The sequence below is a fragment of the Myripristis murdjan genome, chromosome 11 (assembly GCF_902150065.1).
Source record: "Myripristis murdjan chromosome 11, fMyrMur1.1, whole genome shotgun sequence".
Lineage (NCBI taxonomy): Eukaryota > Metazoa > Chordata > Actinopteri > Holocentriformes > Holocentridae > Myripristis > Myripristis murdjan.
The window spans coordinates 4,286,880-4,304,915 of NC_043990.1; the positions used below are offsets into that span (position 1 = coordinate 4,286,880).

The 18,036-nt window shown below is 41.3% G+C and overlaps 3 protein-coding genes across 4 annotated transcripts in view; all 3 read right to left on the bottom strand.

Moving 5' to 3' along the window:
• Positions 1-412: 412 nt before the first annotated feature.
• On the bottom strand, positions 413-5,122 carry cenpa (histone H3-like centromeric protein A). Of its 2 annotated transcripts, none has more exons than XM_030063097.1 (5): positions 4,974-5,122; positions 3,312-3,484; positions 2,652-2,773; positions 2,005-2,079; positions 413-1,465 (listed from the first exon to the last, which is right to left on the bottom strand). In XM_030063097.1, the coding sequence occupies exons 2-5, from the start codon at positions 3,424-3,426 to the stop codon at positions 1,337-1,339; spliced, it is 441 nt and encodes a 146-aa protein (XP_029918957.1). In that variant the 5' UTR covers positions 3,427-3,484; positions 4,974-5,122; the 3' UTR covers positions 413-1,336. The 2 variants fall into 2 exon arrangements, with proteins under 2 accessions (XP_029918957.1, XP_029918958.1); XM_030063098.1 differs by having other exon boundaries at positions 3,312-3,478; positions 4,974-5,113.
• A 338-nt stretch (positions 5,123-5,460) lies between these two features.
• psmb10 (proteasome 20S subunit beta 10) lies at positions 5,461-12,862 on the bottom strand. The gene is made up of 8 exons (XM_030063093.1): positions 12,683-12,862; positions 11,680-11,773; positions 10,565-10,662; positions 9,392-9,532; positions 7,715-7,830; positions 6,690-6,748; positions 6,155-6,306; positions 5,461-5,675 (listed from the first exon to the last, which is right to left on the bottom strand). Exons 1-8 carry the CDS (start codon positions 12,745-12,747, stop codon positions 5,564-5,566), a joined length of 837 nt encoding a protein of 278 aa, XP_029918953.1. The 5' UTR covers positions 12,748-12,862; the 3' UTR covers positions 5,461-5,563.
• Positions 12,863-17,740: 4,878 nt separating this feature from the next.
• Positions 17,741-18,036, bottom strand: part of tnxbb (tenascin XBb) — a 55,211-nt gene continuing 54,915 nt past the window's right edge. Inside the window, exon 22 of the mRNA XM_030063887.1 lies at positions 17,741-17,906. Within this exon, the coding sequence (XP_029919747.1) occupies positions 17,808-17,906 (99 nt within the window). The 3' untranslated portion in view covers positions 17,741-17,807. The remainder of the gene's footprint in view (positions 17,907-18,036) is intronic.

The window sequence follows — 18,036 nt, forward strand, 5'->3', positions numbered from 1 at the left end:
GAGTGCAGGTTTGTAATGCCAGGTCTAATTAATTTATCATATCATGAAAACCTATTACTTTACTTATTAAACAGAGCTGATAAAAAACAGATGCAAATATCTCAATTAAGAAAAGAAAAATCATTTTAAAATGTTTGTTTTCCCCATGTTGCTCAAAAACATCGTGTGAGTCGTATCTCTGACATTTCTGAGACAGACCATCTTAGACCACATTATCGCACAAAACAATCCCTATGTTTATTTCAGCAGCCACTGTTAAAATTATGTTAGCAGTTTTGGAGTTTTTTTCAAATGGAAAAAAAAAATCCTGTTTTTGAAAGAAGGGAAAATTTGTTGATTTGTTGATGTTGATTCGCAGCAACAATATAAAGAGGTTAAATCTTTTGTCCTTGAGAAAATCTTGCAGCCGTGATAGAAAAAAAAATTGCAGTTTATTAAAAAATACATAAGTCAAATTCAGCTACATAAAGAATTAAATTTTATACACATCAGTAAAACATCAACTGAACAGGAAGTTCAGTACGAGCAGGTGTCTTTGCTGTATATTATGAACAACATCACAACTTTGTCCAGAAACACTAAGATTTGATGAGGAATGTTTTCATTGTTGCCTCTCTTCATTTCTTTTTGTGGTATGTGTGTGTGTGTGTGTGTGTGTGTGTAATTTTGACTCTGATGAAACTGATGGTAGAGGCGGTTACCTGCAACCAGGGCAGGCCGACATATTATACCGTCATCATGATAAGAGACCAGATACTGTCTGGGATTTTGGATAAATGTTTTCTTCTTCTGGTTTTAAAAGCGGCAGTTCAGTAAATTGATGTCATTTTTGACTGTTCTAGCTGTTTATTTGCCTTTAGCCACTGGCATTTATCAAAGTGCCCATTTGTCAAAAATCTCCTTCTGTTAATATTTACCAAAAAACTCATTGTGTAAATACTTGGTGACAGAACCATTTGGTCAAAAATAATATGGTATTTCATTCTGTCTAAATCGCCTCACGCTTCCTACAGCACGCCACTGAAAACTAAACAGAACCAAACTATGAAAATCCACGGCAGAGTTAAAAGAGTGATGGTTTCAAGAGACTAAAACTTTACTTCGGCACTTTGAATTTTAGCGCCTTTCTCTCCCCCACCTGACATATGATTTTTGATTTTTGGGGCCGAGAGAGATTCTGTCACAGTCCTCAGTGTTTTTAGAGACATGAAGTCGCCGTGTGTCATCGTCTCGGTCTTTTGGAGGAGAAATGCCGTCCCGCTCGATCAGGTCTGGGCTTTTTCCTAACACACTCATTTGTTAAACGTCCGACTGTCCTTTTCTTCGCCATTCCTCCTCACATGTTCTCCACACCTCTGATCCTCCTGGCCAGCTGCACGTCGCGGGGGAACAGCGTGACCCGCTTGGCGTGGATGGCACACAGGTTGGCGTCGGAGAACAACATGACGAGAAACGCCTCCGCCGCCTGGGAGGAGGGAGAGACGGAGAGCAGACACAGATCCGTGTGTTACACAGCACATATTTATAAAGAGCAAATCCAAGACAGAGCTGAGTCACAGAAAAATAAATGTGATGAGGGGGGTGGGACGCATTAGCCTGCCATTTTCACATCCTCCAGGTGAGCTGTTTTTGTTGTTAAAGACACACTGAAACAACCTCAAAGACACTTCCTTTGTCCAATAATCTGTAGTCGTGAGGTTATTCAAGGTGCCGTAATGACAACTTGTTTAAGACAGTGTGTGTTTTTTTTTTAGCGCACAAATTTAGACCGGTATTATTGTGAACGATACGATGTGGCACAGCTCTGAACCATATAACATCAAACACGAGTTTAACACTACAAATTTTATCGGGGACCAACTTGAATGACCAGCTGTGGGTCCTGGAGTCTCACTGCACTGAAAACCCCTCAGCGTCAGCGTGACCGGTGAAAACGGCAGCGATGCTAACTTGGCGGCCGCTCGGCTAAATGAACAGAGGAAAGAGCGATGGCGGGCTGCTCACCTCCTGCAGGGCCAGCAGAGCGTACACCTGCCACTTGAGAGCCTCTCTGGAAAAGTTCTGGCACACTTCCCGAACCTGGAATAAAAAGAGACGGCGTTCATCAACAACAGGACGTGTGAAACAGGATGTCAGAGTTCCACTTTTTTAAAAAAAATTTTTAAGAGCTTTTCAAGATGAATGTTTACAAAAATGTAAGACTAGTTTTTGCAAAAATCATCTTTTTCTTATTCAATTAAGCATTGCAGGTAGGAGTAAAGGTAAGTACGATATATTTGATCTTGTGCTGACTTCAGTTATAGACTCCTTTAGCTTAGACACAAGCTGATTTTTTTTTTTTTTTTTTAATACCTGTCCCAGAACTTGGAACAGGTAAGTCCAAGGATATTTGTGGATTTCTCCCTACAGATGCAAAAGTGAAAAATGTGGTTTGTTATGTGCATGTACAACAGTAAGTATAAAACAAGTAATCTACAACAGGCATGCAACACGTTTATGTGGAAATTACAGCCTCATAAATTCAAATTTAAGATTATTTAATGACCTTTCAGGGCTAATATTTACTCAAACTAATTTAAGGACCTGCAGGACCCTTGAAACAGACTACAGACGGAGCAGTTCACTTCAGATTTTGTGATCATTTGGCTCACCAGGCGAGAGAACGGGGCCTTCCTGAGCAGCAGGTCATGGCTCTTCTGATATTTGCGGATCTCCATCAGGGCTCTGGTTCCTGGACGAAACCTTCTCTTCTTGGGAGATTTGGGAGGACGTGCTGCAAAAACAGAGAGGCAGATCGTCACTGGAAATTTTATCCATTCAAGTCAAAATCAAATGAATAACGATGCTGCAACAATTTGTAACTTCCAGGCAGAAATTCATTTCCACTCATTTTTTCTTTTTGAGGTATGACAATCTGCTTCCAGAGACTTGAAACTAGGTGATCCATCAGAATAAACTCCATGCACACAATATTCTTTTCTCCAAGTTTGGTGCATTCATGCACAGGTGGGAAGCTCCAACAACTGGGATTGCAAAGTCAGCTGTGAAATATCAAACCCAGAAGACAAATAATACTCAAACACAGACATCATGAAAAGGTTGAAGTGGATTTGTCTGCTTCTCCTTTTATATAAGGAGAAGCAGACAGAAAGCACCAGATGTTGGAGTTTCCCACAGTCTGTGAATGCACCAACAGGCCTGCAGACTTTGCAGGGTGTTCACTGTGATGGACTGCCTCTCTCAGGTCAGGTACCAGCTCCCTGTAATTATATATCACACCACAGTGATGACTGACTCCAGCCTCTCCTCACCTGATTCTCCGCTGCGTCTCGGGGACCTGGAGGGCCGCGGGGCTGCAGGGGCAGCGGGGGGCCGGCGTCTAGGGGTGGCACCTTTCCGTCGGCTGGCAGACGTATTGTGCCGCATCGTCTCCGACACCAGTCAGCACCACAACCAGGAAAAACACGGCAGCAGGGCCCTGGCTCTGAACACAGATCATAATACAATGTTTGTCGAGCAGAAACAGGACTGACGGTCTTCCCCTCACCCAGCTCCACTGCTGTGGCTGTTACCACAGAAAGGTATAGTAATGGTGATTAGTACACATCATCAATAGAGCTAAACGATGTATCGTTATCTAGACATGAACATGTGTGATATTAATATATCAAAAGGCAATGATATGGAAGCTATCAAATTTATCGAATACTTGAATTTTATTGATCTGCATTTTCTGCAGTTGGTATCATTATAATGCTGTTTTTTATTATTATTTTTTGAAGGATGCTTAAGTTTCACTTTTGCTGCACTTACAATTTCAAATAAGTGTGATCCCATTGTGACACTGAGTATCATATTGCTATGAAGATATTTGGCATAAATATCGAGGTATGAAATTTTGTGTGTATCGTGCAGCCCTCAGCCCTCAACACTCAGCTATATCCTCACACCCTATTGACTCCCAGTGTACAAAATCCTCTTTGTTTCCACTGTTCTCCTCCACAGGGAGGTCAGAGGTCAGGGACCCTGCAGCTGGCAGGGATTTGGGCAACCATATTTCAGTTTTTCTTCTATCTGTGTTGCTGTTTGGGTCCAAAATCGTTCAGTTCAATTCATTTCTATTGCTCCTGAAGAGGAAACATGCTTTGCAGAAGAGGGCAAGAAAACACGACACACCAATCACATCAGCGACAGCAAACACCCAGAGAGCCTGCAGACAGGATTTAGTGCGAAGTAAGTGCATTTATTGCACTTGGAGCAAATGGACAATTTAAACCTTATTGACTTGTGCTTTAAAAGACGCATGTGTCTCTCACAGCTCTCAGCCACCTCACACTGAGGCTCCTTGTTGTTGTTGTTGTTTTTAACCCCGAGCTCAAATTGTCCCCCAAAATAACAAGAGGATTAATCATATACTAATCAATACAACCATAACTTTTACAACATCTAATTCGATAACATTAAACTTTTTTTTTTTTTTTTTTTGCACATCGCTTTTTGCACACTGGGTTGTACTTAGGTTATTCTGTTGTTCTGTTGTTAGGTTATTCTTATTCTGTCATACTTAGATCTTATTCTTTATTTCTATTTTTTTTTTTATTTACTTAATCTGTAATCTGTGGATACTGCTGAAGAAAATGTGAATTTCCTGCGGGATGAATAAAGTATCTACCTGCCTACCTACCTTTACATTCACATGAGCGTTAGGTAAATTTGGCATTTCCTCTTACAGTGACGGCAATGTCCTTGTTGCACTGATAATTTAGTTAGTTAACTAAATGAATAATGTTATCAGCTCCGTGACAGAGGAAACGATATAAGTCGTTATCTTATTCAAGTGTCACCGTTAGAAACCAGCCAGGTTAATTTTTACGCAGCGTTACTGTGCTTACCGTTAAATGTTCGCAACGTTCTTCATATTTACACGCTATTTTTTCAGAAAACCACAACAAAATAAAGGTATTCAACAGTACCTGTGGAGATGAACAGTATTTCCAACCGAAGGGGATTTTATATTTAATAAAAATCGACTTTTGGCCGTTGAACTGCCGCAGCTCGCAGTCACAGCACTAACCGAAATGAAATTCAAACGACGCCCTCTCTGCTGGCAGCTCTCTGGACCAATCAGCTTGGGCCGAGTGGGCGGGGCCACCACTACCGGAGCGTTCAGCTTGTTTACAGAGAATTCTCTAGCTGGGCGGGGTCTCGGCTGTTTTCAAATGAGCCAGTTCAGTTGTGTGTGTGAGCCGCCGCGCCGCTCCGGGTGAGCGCATGAAACGCACCGTGAACTGCATAGACACCCACTGGAGTTCAGTTTAAAGAGCCAAGCAGTGAATTAACCGCAGGTTCCGCTTCACCTCATGCAGTCACAATAACAGCTTGAAAACACGGAGAATTACACAAAACAAAAGCTTTTATTACAATAAAAACGTGATATCAGACACTATTTCCTGTAACAGAAAAAAATGCTGCTATGCTTTTTTCCGTCTTCTTAGGACCATTTTATTTCAGATGATGTTGTATCGACTGCATTTTAAGCATTTGTGTTCTTAAATAATGCATTTCACTGCGTGTCCATGATCTCAACTGTTTCGTCCACCACATCCACGGTGAGAGGGGTCACGGTTTTGGTCAGGACGGCCGTGGTGCCCGGCTTGTACCTGTACTGCCCCTCCCTGGAAAACAAAGAAGGAAAAAGGGAGAGAAATATTGTTAAGACTGCAAAAAAATGATTGAAATCACATTCATCTCTAATTTGGAGGAGTGCAAAGGTGCTATTTCACAATGACATTCAATAATCCATATGCCCGTTTGCCTTCCTCTGACTGAAAACACCAAGCTCACAATAATTTTTGGGGGTTATTAAAATGCATTCTGGGAAATGTAGGAAACCACTAACTGAAGTTAAGGCAGATAAGGCAGGTTGAAGTAAAGTATGCTCCAGAACCAAGCAAAAAGTACATTACAAGATCAAAAAGTAATTACTGGAATTTAATGAACATCACATATTGATATCTAGTGTTTCTTAAGGAAAGAAGTTCTGGGAGAAGAAGAGGAAAATTAGAAATATCAGAGACAGAGAAGAGGAGGACCATATGGACTGCCAAAGGTAGAGTTTTTATTTTATCCTGATCACACAGGACACATGGCTCACTTTTTGCCCTTCTCCGCCGGCTTGTCGTAGCCTCGCAGGTAATCCACCCCGGCCTCGGTGATCACACACAGATCCACGTTGCTGCCCGATCCCAGGTCGCAGAAAATCCCTGCAGCGATGGCGTCTCGTACGAGCTGCTTCGCCTCCTCCAGCTGAGACAGACAGAGAGAGAGAGAAAGTGGCAAGAAAAAACACAAGAAAGGGTCAACAGGATCCAATTTCAAGAAATGCTCTGACTGCAGTGAAATGGCTGCTATGGGGGCCAACATCATCACACAGGAATCAAATGTGGCTCATTGAATCCACAAGAGTCTCAGCTTTCCAGTCAAAGCCAACTGATGCAGCTCCAAGACTGTTTAGGCCCCAGTCTGCACACACACACCATTTTACAACAGGCCACAAGAACACATGTGGACTGCAATTCAAACATGAGAGAAAATGAATGAACTAATAAAACGTGTTAAAGGTCCCTATACAGTCTATATAAGCTTCTCCACACTTTTATGCACATTATTCAGTTCATACAACGTCTCACCTCCATGTTTGGTTTGAATCTGTCCTCAAACACAGAGACAGCAGCCGCAGCTCCTGAACCTGCAAACACAATCAAACAACAGCACAGGTTTTTTTTTTTTTAGTTCACTAAAGCTTCATTTAATAGGCTTTTCTCAAAATCTCACAACACATATGTTCTGCTGCTGTAGCAGTTTAGTCTATTAATTGATTAGCAAATAAACAAAAAATTCAATGAATACAATTTTGATGACGGATAAATTGTTTCACATTTATCAAGTAAAGATACCGAACATTGTTTCATTCCAGCTTCTCTAAGATCACTGAAGTTCCTGTGTGTCTTCTAATTATGGCTAATTCATTATATTTGCATGATAAATGGGTATTTATAGGATGAATTATTCTCAAAGCACTATGCTAGACCTATATAATGTTTTTTTTTGTTTGTTTTCTTTTACTGTATGCAACATTATTTGTATGACACATGCAAACTGTGTATATTTTACTGCCAAAATTATTTCCAGTGGTTTGCTGCCTGCCACTTTTCATGTCCCTTAAGGCTTTTCAGGCAGTTTTCCCTCACATTTCTCTGCTCTGCCCTGTTCTTTCTATATGTGTAAATAAACAAACCAAAGCAAACCAAACGGTTTTGTATTCAATTCAAGTAATTTTAAGCTACTTTTTATTCTTTTATTAGCAGTATAGTAGTATAGTGCTACCTCACTGGGTGTGTTCTTATAGGTTATGTGTGTCTTTTTTGTCATTTATGTAAATTGCTGTTGTAACATTGAAATTTCACTTTGGGGATATATAAAATTCTCTTATGCTACTTATCTATCTATCTATCTATATTACAAAATTAGTACCTTGGGGTTTTTTAGGCAGCTAATCAGACTGAGGAGGAAATTTGAAGACATGACTTTGGGCTCTGATCACTTGTCATCACACTTGACATTGACATTATTTTTCACAAATTTCACTGCAGACTGATTATGCACAACCACACACACACACGCACACACACACAAACACAGGCCCGACACCCACCCATGGTGACGAAAGGCAGCTTGTCGTAGGAGCCGTGTGGGTAAACGCTGTAGAGGTGAGCTCCGGTCACATCGACCCCACCGATGATTAGAGACGACCCGACGTGACCCTGATACCTGAAAGACAAGGATGAGGTCAGGACACACACGGCTGTCTTCAGGCCTGTTCCCACCAAGTATTAACATCCGTCCTGGGAAATCCGAACACAAGCCGACGCCTCTGAGTTCAGGTGTAAACAGCAGCAGTGCGTCCTCTGAACTGTCAGTGGATGGATCAAACACAAACTGAGGTGCAGGTTGGCTTTAAAGCAGCTGGTTAATGAATAAAAACTCACGTTAATGAGACATGAGCTCCCCTAAACACATGGTGCAATAAATTTGCGCGGTCTCTAAAATATGTTTTGACAACATACAGGGTTTTTTCTTCCACATAAAATCCAGAGGCGGTGGCAGTTCTTAAATTTCATGCCCTGACGCGATTAAACACATTCTTTCTAACCCTCGACATGACAGAGTTACTATAGGAATACTGCAGAAATATTATAGTGGCTATATGGATGTGCACATTGCAGTTACTAAAGGAAAACCACAGAAATATTACAGGAGCGGAGGACCTGACCCTCTCACACTGCTGGAATAATTCAATAATCTGAGGCTGAACGTGATCGAGTCGAGCTTTAACAACTGTCAAATGCGTCTTCAGCGATTGAGAGCTGCATTAAAATGAGGCTGGAGTACTTATTTGCATATAGAGCGGGAAAGTGAGATCCGAAACACAAGTGGGCAGGTGACACACACATGTGGAGACGCACGTTAATGCCAGGTGTGTACGGACGGACTGGCAGCTGTCCACTTGCATTCAGATTTCTCAGGACGGTTGTTAAGACCAGGTGGGAACAGCCTCTCAATCTGACAGGAAGTCTTTTCTTTGGACGTGGACTGGATGTAAGAAATCCGACACCGGCCACAAAACAAAGCACCGATTCCCCCGTCAGCCTGCAGCACAACAAACCCTCGGCACCTCCTCTGTTCCATGTCTTTGTTTAGTTTGACTTAGCACAAAGGAAGTGAAAGAAAAAGAATATAAAACCAGGTAAGGCAGTGATTGTGCAGGAGAAGTAGGAAAACACGAAGGCTTTACAGTATGTATAGCATAATTACGTCACTTCCAAATAAAAAGGAGAAAAGACAAAGTGCCTTTCATTTGTGTTTAGTTCACAGAAAAAAATCAAAAAGTAGTCTTGAAGTGCGGGCATTATTTTGTATGGACAATTGTTTCATCAAATTGACAGAAAACATACTGTATCATGACATATATCATTGTCAAGATATGAACGTATCCATATTGTGATAGAAGATTTTGTCCATAATGCACAGCCCTGTAAGACACAGTGATGGATGAATTTAAAATCTAGCAAAGGCCATATACAAATATGTACGACTGAAAATGAGTGTGTGTGAAGAAAAGAAAGGTAAAACATAAAAAACTTGTATGTAGCACCAGGAGATCAATGCAGTGTGGAGCGCGGTTTTGTTGTAATGAAAATAACGTAAAAAACAAAAACTCAAATCAAATCCTATAAAGTAAGAGTCAAAACGCCCTGAAGTCACAGCGGTCCGAGCAGCCGCCGTCAGAAACAAGACGACGTCTCTCTGACGCCAAACCTGCGGCTCTCACCTGAACAGCATCTGTTTCAGCTGCCTCGTTACCATGGCGACCAGAGGCGGCCGCCCGGTGTTGAGCATGTGCAGCTCCACGTTGGATGACATAATCTGGGTGGTGACATCGGCGTCGGCGGCCACGCCGGCTCCACAGCAGCTACACACACACACACACACACACACACACACACACACACACACACACAGCAACAACTCAGCCAACAACATCATCAGTATAATCATTTAGTGTAAGAAACTGTCATTAACTGTAGAAGTGGAAAAGATTTCCTTTAAAGGGACAGTAAACCCAATTATTTAATATTGTTATTATTCTCTATTATTCTTCATCCACCAAGACAGGAGAGTCACCTGGTGGGAATCATCGTCCAGGCCCCGCATTCACAAAACATTTTAAGGCTAAAAGTAGCTCCTAACTTGCCGATTTAGGAGAAACTCTTAAATTACGATGCAGGTTAACGTCGTAATCACGTTAATATCTCTGAAGCATTAAATGATACTGAGCTTTTAAAAAGATATCGCCTCAGTCGTGAGGGTCTCAGGATTTCACTTTCTTTTGAAGGGCACAGCTCCAAATGTTTAATCAGCCATGGTCACTGAAAATGCTCAAGGGATATCACCGGGCATTCTACTGTATTTTGAAAAGGTTCCCCTGATCTACAAGAATCAACAGAGAAAAAAAAAGTTCAACACCATGGCTACTGGGCTATCATATCATCATATAGATATGAACATGCAAGATATTAATATACGAAACGGAAACAATATGGATGATATCAAATTTAGGGTTAGGGTGACTCTAAGACAGTGACTGGTCTGTGTTGATCATGTTAAGTAACTGCATTTTCTACATCCATTTGATGTTATGATGCTGTTTTTTGAAGAAAGTTGAATTTTCACCGTTGCTCCAATTAAATTTTCAAATAAGTGGGATCCCACAGTTATATTGTATATTGTATCTTTATCCGGATATTTGGCATAAAAATCGAGGGATGATATTTTGTCCACATCGTGACCATAATGACACGTTAACAAGGTCATCCGTTGAGGTAATTAATGCATTACTTACAGTCTATGTCTATGCTGACATGTGTGGGTCGTCATAACACAGTGGCGGAGTTAATGTGCAGTCTGAACTTTAACATGTTACTGAGTCAGAGGCTGGACTCACTAGATTTTGGGAGCGATGTAGTGGATCTTCATGCAGTTCTTGGTGGCCACCACCATGTCGTCTGTGGCTCTGGTGTCGGCGCCCAGGACCACCCCGTCCTGACGGGACAGAGGACAGTAACACTCAGCAGCTGCAGCACCGGCAGACTCAAGACAGAGGTCATCTACCAACTCCTCTTTGTTTTCTCCTGTTTTTTAATTTACGGCCATACACTCTTTGGAGAAGAGGCTTTCTGAAGAGTGCAAATACTTTGGTCCCCACTACACAAAAACCATAATATCCACTCAGCGTCCACTTTATCAGCTCCACCTGTAAACTTTTAACAAAGTTTAAAATGTTCAGTTTGTGTTGATATTGTGCAGAATGTGTCACTTTAATTCTGTGTTTATTACTGAGGTTGTAGTTTGCAGAGGTCTGCTACTGGACTACATTATACTGAGAGGTGTTTCCAGTTTTTTGTCCTCCCTATTTATATTCAATGAGGGGGGACAAAATAGTGGAAACAGCTGTCAGTAAAGTGCAGCACTAACTATGAGCTCAATGTCAAACACAGAAGTGAATGAACACCTCTGTTACCGTGACAACAAGACAAGCTGAGCATTATGGGCAGCAGGAGAGGAAACTTTATGGCATAACAGCTGGATTAGATTATTTTACTTAGTGCAGTAATAAAGTGGCCACTGAGTGCATGGTGAGACTTTTTTTTTTTTTTTTTTTACATATGCTCAGTTTCTTAATTCTGTATTTATGGTTGTAATATTTTTGTAGGATGCACATATTTTTTCTATAATTTCTTCTCTTGAGAACCTGAAGAGCTGCAACCAACCAGATTCCCCCTCAAGGATCAATAAAGTATTTCTGATCGTGATTCTGATTTTAGATGTGATTTACTTTGGAAACTGGGGTTTCATGTCTGCCGGCGGTGCATCAGGTGCATCTCATGTTTAATGAGTGTGACACACTAACTACACACTGGTGTGAGGTGAGAGGCTGACTGCCGGCTGCCTCATGATCTCACCGGTTTGATCACAAAAAGATGTCACAGTAAAGATGATGAACACATGAATATCTGAGTAAAAATGAAATGTGCAGCTCCTTCGGACGGCTGTTCTCACCTTGTAGAGAAGCCCGGCGATCGTCGTCCCCGTCTTCCTGGCGTTGGGAGCCTTGTAGCCAAAGTCTGACAAATTGGACTCCAACACTGCATTTCTGTGAACGATGAGTGAGCACACACACACACACACACACACACACACACACACACAGACACACACACACACACACATCCAGACACACACAGAAGGCCTCATGACAATGTTGATTTCTTGTCACACTGCTTGTTGCATTGCATTTCTCTCCCATACACATCTGACAAATGGAGGCACGTTCAAGAGAAATAAATTAGTAACCGAGTGGTTTTTGTTTGAAATTTCATAATTTCACTGTTTCGACATCACACAAACCCCTTACAGATATTACTGGAGTATTACAGGGACTCCACAGGACATGTGACCAGAGTGTTTGGTTCAGATCCAACAAAAATCGCATCATCATCATCACTTTAATCCTTTTTTTCTCCAGTGCAAATGAGAAATAGCCCCCGATAATGCAAGTATTATTATTCTCACTACAGTAAAATCATGAATAATAGCAGTATTTCCATTTTTCCATAGCTCTACTTCAGTAGGCTACACCACAGGCCTCTCGTTGTTCTTGTTTTGCTTCTGCTTTCATCGTTTAAGACTTTTCAGCTTTGTTTTTTCTTTTAATGTTTTTCTACTTTTACTTATTTTGAACTTTTCATGTTTTCTCAGTGTTTTATTGTCCCGCCTGTACGTCTCCACCTCTGTAGAGCCATTTGAGCTGCTTTGTGTGTGAAAGCTGCTACACAAATCAAACTATAAATAAACTAATAAACTAATGTAATAAACTGCAAATAGGCCTAAACTAAGTGTTGTAGTAACACCAGAGGAGGTGAGGAGTCAGAGGAAGTTGGATTAGATCATTATGAGCTCCTTGTAGAGATATTATAGGGTTATTTTAAAGTATGATGGTGTAACAGAGGCTAATGGAGGCCTTATAGCAGCTCACCTGTCCAAGTGTCTAAATCCGCCTTACCTGCGACAGTTTTCAAAGTTAAAGCCTCCGGCCTGCAACTCGCAGCTCTTCAGCGCGTTGAGCATCTTGTCGAAAGAAAATAAAAATGTCTGGAAAAGATGAATCTGCGGCTGATGGAGCTTTCAGATGAACATGGAGCTAAAGTCTCTCCCGGCTCAGTGCGTCAGCTTTTTTTTTTTTTTTTTTTTTTTACTTTCACTTTCACATCTGCAGCATCATGGCCTCGCTTTGCACACTGTAAAAAACAGTTCGTCCCATTGACTGATTTGGTCTCATTTGAAGCTTTTACAGAGTGATTTATGTGGGAATAAGTCAGAGATTCCGCCAAAAGAAGTGAGATTATTCCACCTTTGACATCAGTTCGGTTTTATTTGCTTTTCCAGACATCAGAGTGAATGTGTGTGTTTGGAAATTAAAGCCAATCTGCACACCTGGCTGAGAAAAACTGAACTCACACATGTCAGCAAGGGACGAAACTAATTTATATGGGCAATAAATAGCATTTTCTCGCCCCGACGGCTGGATGTCCTGAGCTGCTTAAAAAGAGGTCAGACTGGAACACACAGTGATCGCCTGTTTCATTTAATGACTCTTCTTGCAGTGTATTAAAATTTGTCAAACTGTCGAAATGGATTCTGGTTCCCGGAGATTTAAAATGGCGGCTCAAGTGAAACTTTTAACAAAACAAAAAAATCACCATGAAGTTTCATTTCAGCAGCACACTGTAAAGTTGGTCATAGTAGCCTAAATATGATAAACCTAAAATAAATCATCTCTAAAGACCTCCAAAATATAAAACAAGATGTATTTTGCACCCCAAATATTATAAATAGGCTATAATAAAGTAGGGTATCATGCCAACTGAGGAGCAACATCAAATTTGTAAAAAAAAAAAAAAAAAAATGCCTGTATTGGTGGTCAGTTTTTAATTATTGTTTTCACTGGATGCTCAGTATAGAAAAAACAAGATGATGGAGATTGAATGTTGTGACATATTTACTGTCAAACCGAGAGCAAACAGGGAGAAAAAAACTCCAATTTTGCCTGATTTCTGTGTTAAATGACGTTTCTTGTGTTTGTCGGTGGAGTGAGGAGCGGATGAGGCTCCTGGGTGTCATACGTGAAGGCAGAGCGCCCTCTACTGGATTATAATGAACATTATATGTTGTTTAAAAAAAGGCTGAACACCATGTCGTTTCTCACTCGACACACAGGGCACATGCCACTTTTTATCCCACAACAAAAACACCAAATTAGTTGTGATGCTGTTTGTTTTATTAATCCATAGCAATCTGCATTCATATCACTGTTTATTCCACTTTTTGCAGATATTCAACATGTTTTAAATTTACTTTTGTGGCACTTTTATGCTCTTTCATGCCGTGAATTTATGTCAGGACAGTAACACAGTCAGATACAGTTTGATGTTTATATTTGTCATTTTGTGACCAAGAGTCCGCTTTCTTTCACTACCTGGAGACTCACAGCCCGCACCCTGTCCCGCATGTCTGCACACACACACACACACACACACACACACACACACACACACACACACACACACACTTCACATCCCTCCTTCCCATATCCCTCACAAAATACACAGAAAAGCTTCTCAGTTACAGTAACGTCAGTAAATGTAATTTGTTTGTTCCACCTCTGGCATTGGTAACAATCTGGACGATATTAACAGTAGCTTAAGCTTATTAAAGTGTGTCTGGAAAATGTGGATATTTCAACAGGATGCCACAGGCCAGGACCCTGTGGACCAGGAAACGATGGACTGGGCCACCATCATGGAGCAGGACGTCCCAGACTGGTCTGAAACAGAAGTGGCTATCCCTGACTGGGCCAAAATGCCCCGTGATGAGACCGACTGGGCGACCAGACACCAGGCCGTCTCTGACGGGCTAAACTGGACCAGGCTGACGTGACGCTGCAGGCTCCTGAAAACACCACCACAAAGGAAGATGCCTGCCAGCAAAAGATGGCCTGGCTTGAGGAGGCCCTGAAAAAAGTGACTCCAAGAACGCCTGAGCAGCAAAAAGAGTCTGGCTGACAAGGAAACTCAGAGTGGAAACCAGAGGAAACAGCAGGAGGAGGAATCAAACGCCTCCGAGAGCCACCTGCTGTCCCAGATCTCTCTCCTGGAGGACAGCTGCCAGAAGAAGAGCTCTCTGCTGGACATGGAGAGGACGCTCAGACGCTCGATGGTTGCCTCCTTCACCAAAACTGTAGCGGCCCTCACAGAGGAGAATGAAGGTCTCCTGAGCCACGTCAGCCAGGCCCAAAGAGCTCAGAAGGAGAGCCAGAGGAGGTGGAAGGAGTGCCAGGCCTAATAATTATGCACACCTTGATATGGGGATGGTTGATCACTTCAGGCCACAAATACACATCACCTGATAATGCTTCAATCCAATTAGCACTCAAGTTTATATAGCTTGGAGTTGGAAAATATGCATGAAAATAACAATAAGGTCAAAATACTCACTTGCCTAATAATTGTTCACGCAGTATACTCATAACTGCAGTGTCAGTAAAGAGTTAATAAAGTTCTCCTTAATAGAGGAATTTCTTACAGGAAATAAAACACATAAATGAACTTCAGATCAGCAGCTGACAAAGAAATGAGGCACAAGCTGCTGTTTTGTGAAAGGATTGAAAGCGACACCATCATTTTCAATCGTTTTATTACTGTATCCTTGACAAAAAAGGAAAATAAACAAAAAGACGAGAGGCGGACACGGGACGAACACGGAGACACGGGACAAACAAGTCAACAACAAACAAGAATCTCCATGGCAGAGAGCAGGGAGGAGATTTTACAGCTGAACAACAACAGGGGGCGCCGCAGGGCTGCCTCAGCTCCTCTGCTGAGGCTGTTTTCAGGGGATTTAGTCAGGACAGCTGACTCCTGCAAAGGGCTTACAGATTCACACAAGGGTTTCTCTTTTTTCTCATGTTCTTTGTATTGATGCACTGTATTTATATTGTTGTTTTTGTTGTGTTTTATTTTTCTAAAGATATTTATTTGTCTCTCCTGGTGATGAGAGGAACAGTTTGTGTATTCTACTATCTATCTATCTATCTATCTATCTATCTATCTATCTATCTTCTTGGTGGGTTTCAGCTCAAAAAATCTCATGTAAAAAAGTCATTTAGCCTCATTTAATCAGTTTGTCTTCAGTCTTAAAATCTTGTATTTCTGCAAAGAGGCACAAGGTTAAAAAAAAAAAAAATCAAGTTTCATTTTCCTGATCCTCGTGGCTGATCTGCCTTATTCTGTCTGGTTTTGGCACCAGAAAAAATCCATAAAACAAGTGAAACTGCACTGAAAACAAGATTTTTAAGTCTGAATATGAGACTAAATGACTGGTTAAAGGGGAGATTTGAATGATTCCTCGGTCTCTTTGACGTGATTTATTCATCTTGATTACATTTTAAATGAGGGATTTCATTCTTGTCTGTGGGTTGCTGCACAAAACAAATCTCCATGTTAACATTATGGTCATTTAGTCTCATCTGCAGCCTTAAAATGTTGTTTTTCTGCCAAGAGCTACAAGGTAAAATAAAATAAAATAAAAAACTGCCAGTGGGAGGAGATAATCCCACTTGTTTCCAATCAGCTCTCTAATCCGCTGTCTTGATCCTGGTGGCTGATCTGCCTTATTCTGCCTTGTTTCAACACATTTCTACTTGTTCCTGGAGAAAAAAAAAATCCTTAAACAAGTGAAACTGCACTAGAGAACAAGAGGGATAATCTCATCCCACTGGCAGTTTTATTTGAAGAAAACCTTTTTAAGATTAAACATAAGACTTGTTAACGTGGAGGTTTTGTAGGAGCACTGCCTCCAGCTGTGTAAGGCACAGGAAGATCAGACAATTAAAGCAGAAATAAGGATATACACACATTTTCTGATATTAGTCAGTGTAAATTGCACTAAGTGGGTTGAAATCCTTATCTCTGCTCTAACATGGAGATTTGAAAAATTCCTTGATCTCTTGGGCTTAGAAACCACCAAAAAAAAAAAAAAAAAAAGAAAACTTCACTCTTATCAAGATAAAAACAAGGCTGTTGGCAGTTTGGAGATATGAGGTTTTCACCTAACGGCTTCATAGCTCTTTATAATCTCATATTGTCGTTATCGTACAAACAGAATGAATAACTCGCCGTGTTTTAACCCTCCACCGTCCAAAGGATTTACACAAAAATGACAGGAAGTCGCCTCTGCACCAGTTTATTGAGCTGAACTTTTGGTCCATTAACCTTCCTGAAGACAAAAATAAAAAAATAAAAAAAAGACTAAAGTGCTGCAAAAACAAGTCACACCTCCACTCGTTCACAGCAAAGCGGCGGAGGAGAGACGGTTTCTGTCTCTGGTGGAGGATCTGAAGCTGTGGATTTGGACTTTTACAGAAAATGGAGTAGCTCGTGGTGAACTGTGAGATGCTGGAGGGAAAAAAAATATTGGGCAGCCCTGCTAGAAAAAGCACATTATATATAAAACCAAACGGGGAACATGACAAAGGAATCTTAGAAACTGTACAATCTACAGTTACATACTGATAACTGTCCTCTATACATATGAAAAATACGACTTCTTGCTCTTGTCAGGAGTGAGAGGCTCCTGTTAAACATCTGCAATCTGTGTGTGTGTGTGTGTGTGTGTGTGTGTGTATGTGTAGTCAGCTCTATGTGTGTGTGTATGTGTGTGTGTGTGTCACTTTCAGCTCAAACAATACAGGAAAAGTGTTTCATGTTAAATGCAAGGAAGAAAAAAAAAACAGCTCAAAATGCAAAATGTATCTGATTTGGAATAAAATAAAATATTGCCGTTGTTTTTCCTTTTCAGCTGATTGAAAGTGGATCAATCCCAAGCCGTGCGTGTGTGTATGTGTGTGTGTGTCTGTAAGTGTGTGTGTGTGTGTGTGTGTCCACATGGTTATATTTGCTTGCACTTGCATTCACGCACAAATGTCCACATTCCAGTCCATGCATGTGTTTGTAGGTTCAAAAAATGTTCATAATAAGGCTTTGTGTTGATGAAGAAAGCGTCTCTCTCCTTCTCTCTCTCTCTCTCTCTCTCTCTCTCTCTCTCTCTCTCTCTCTCTCTCCCTCTCTCTCTTATCCTCGGCTGGGGGGATAGAAGGCCGCTGGCCGCATCTTCATCTCAGCGAAGGGGATGGAGAACTCCTTTCCTTTCCAGGTCGTCCAGATGATTCCCTGAAACAGACGCGTGACAGCGGCCGCAGTCAGCACCTGAGTACACCTGAGTACACAGGAGCTTAAAGAAGACGTTACAGAGAGGGTTCATCCCAGCACTGACACGACCCAAACCCAAACCCAAACCCAA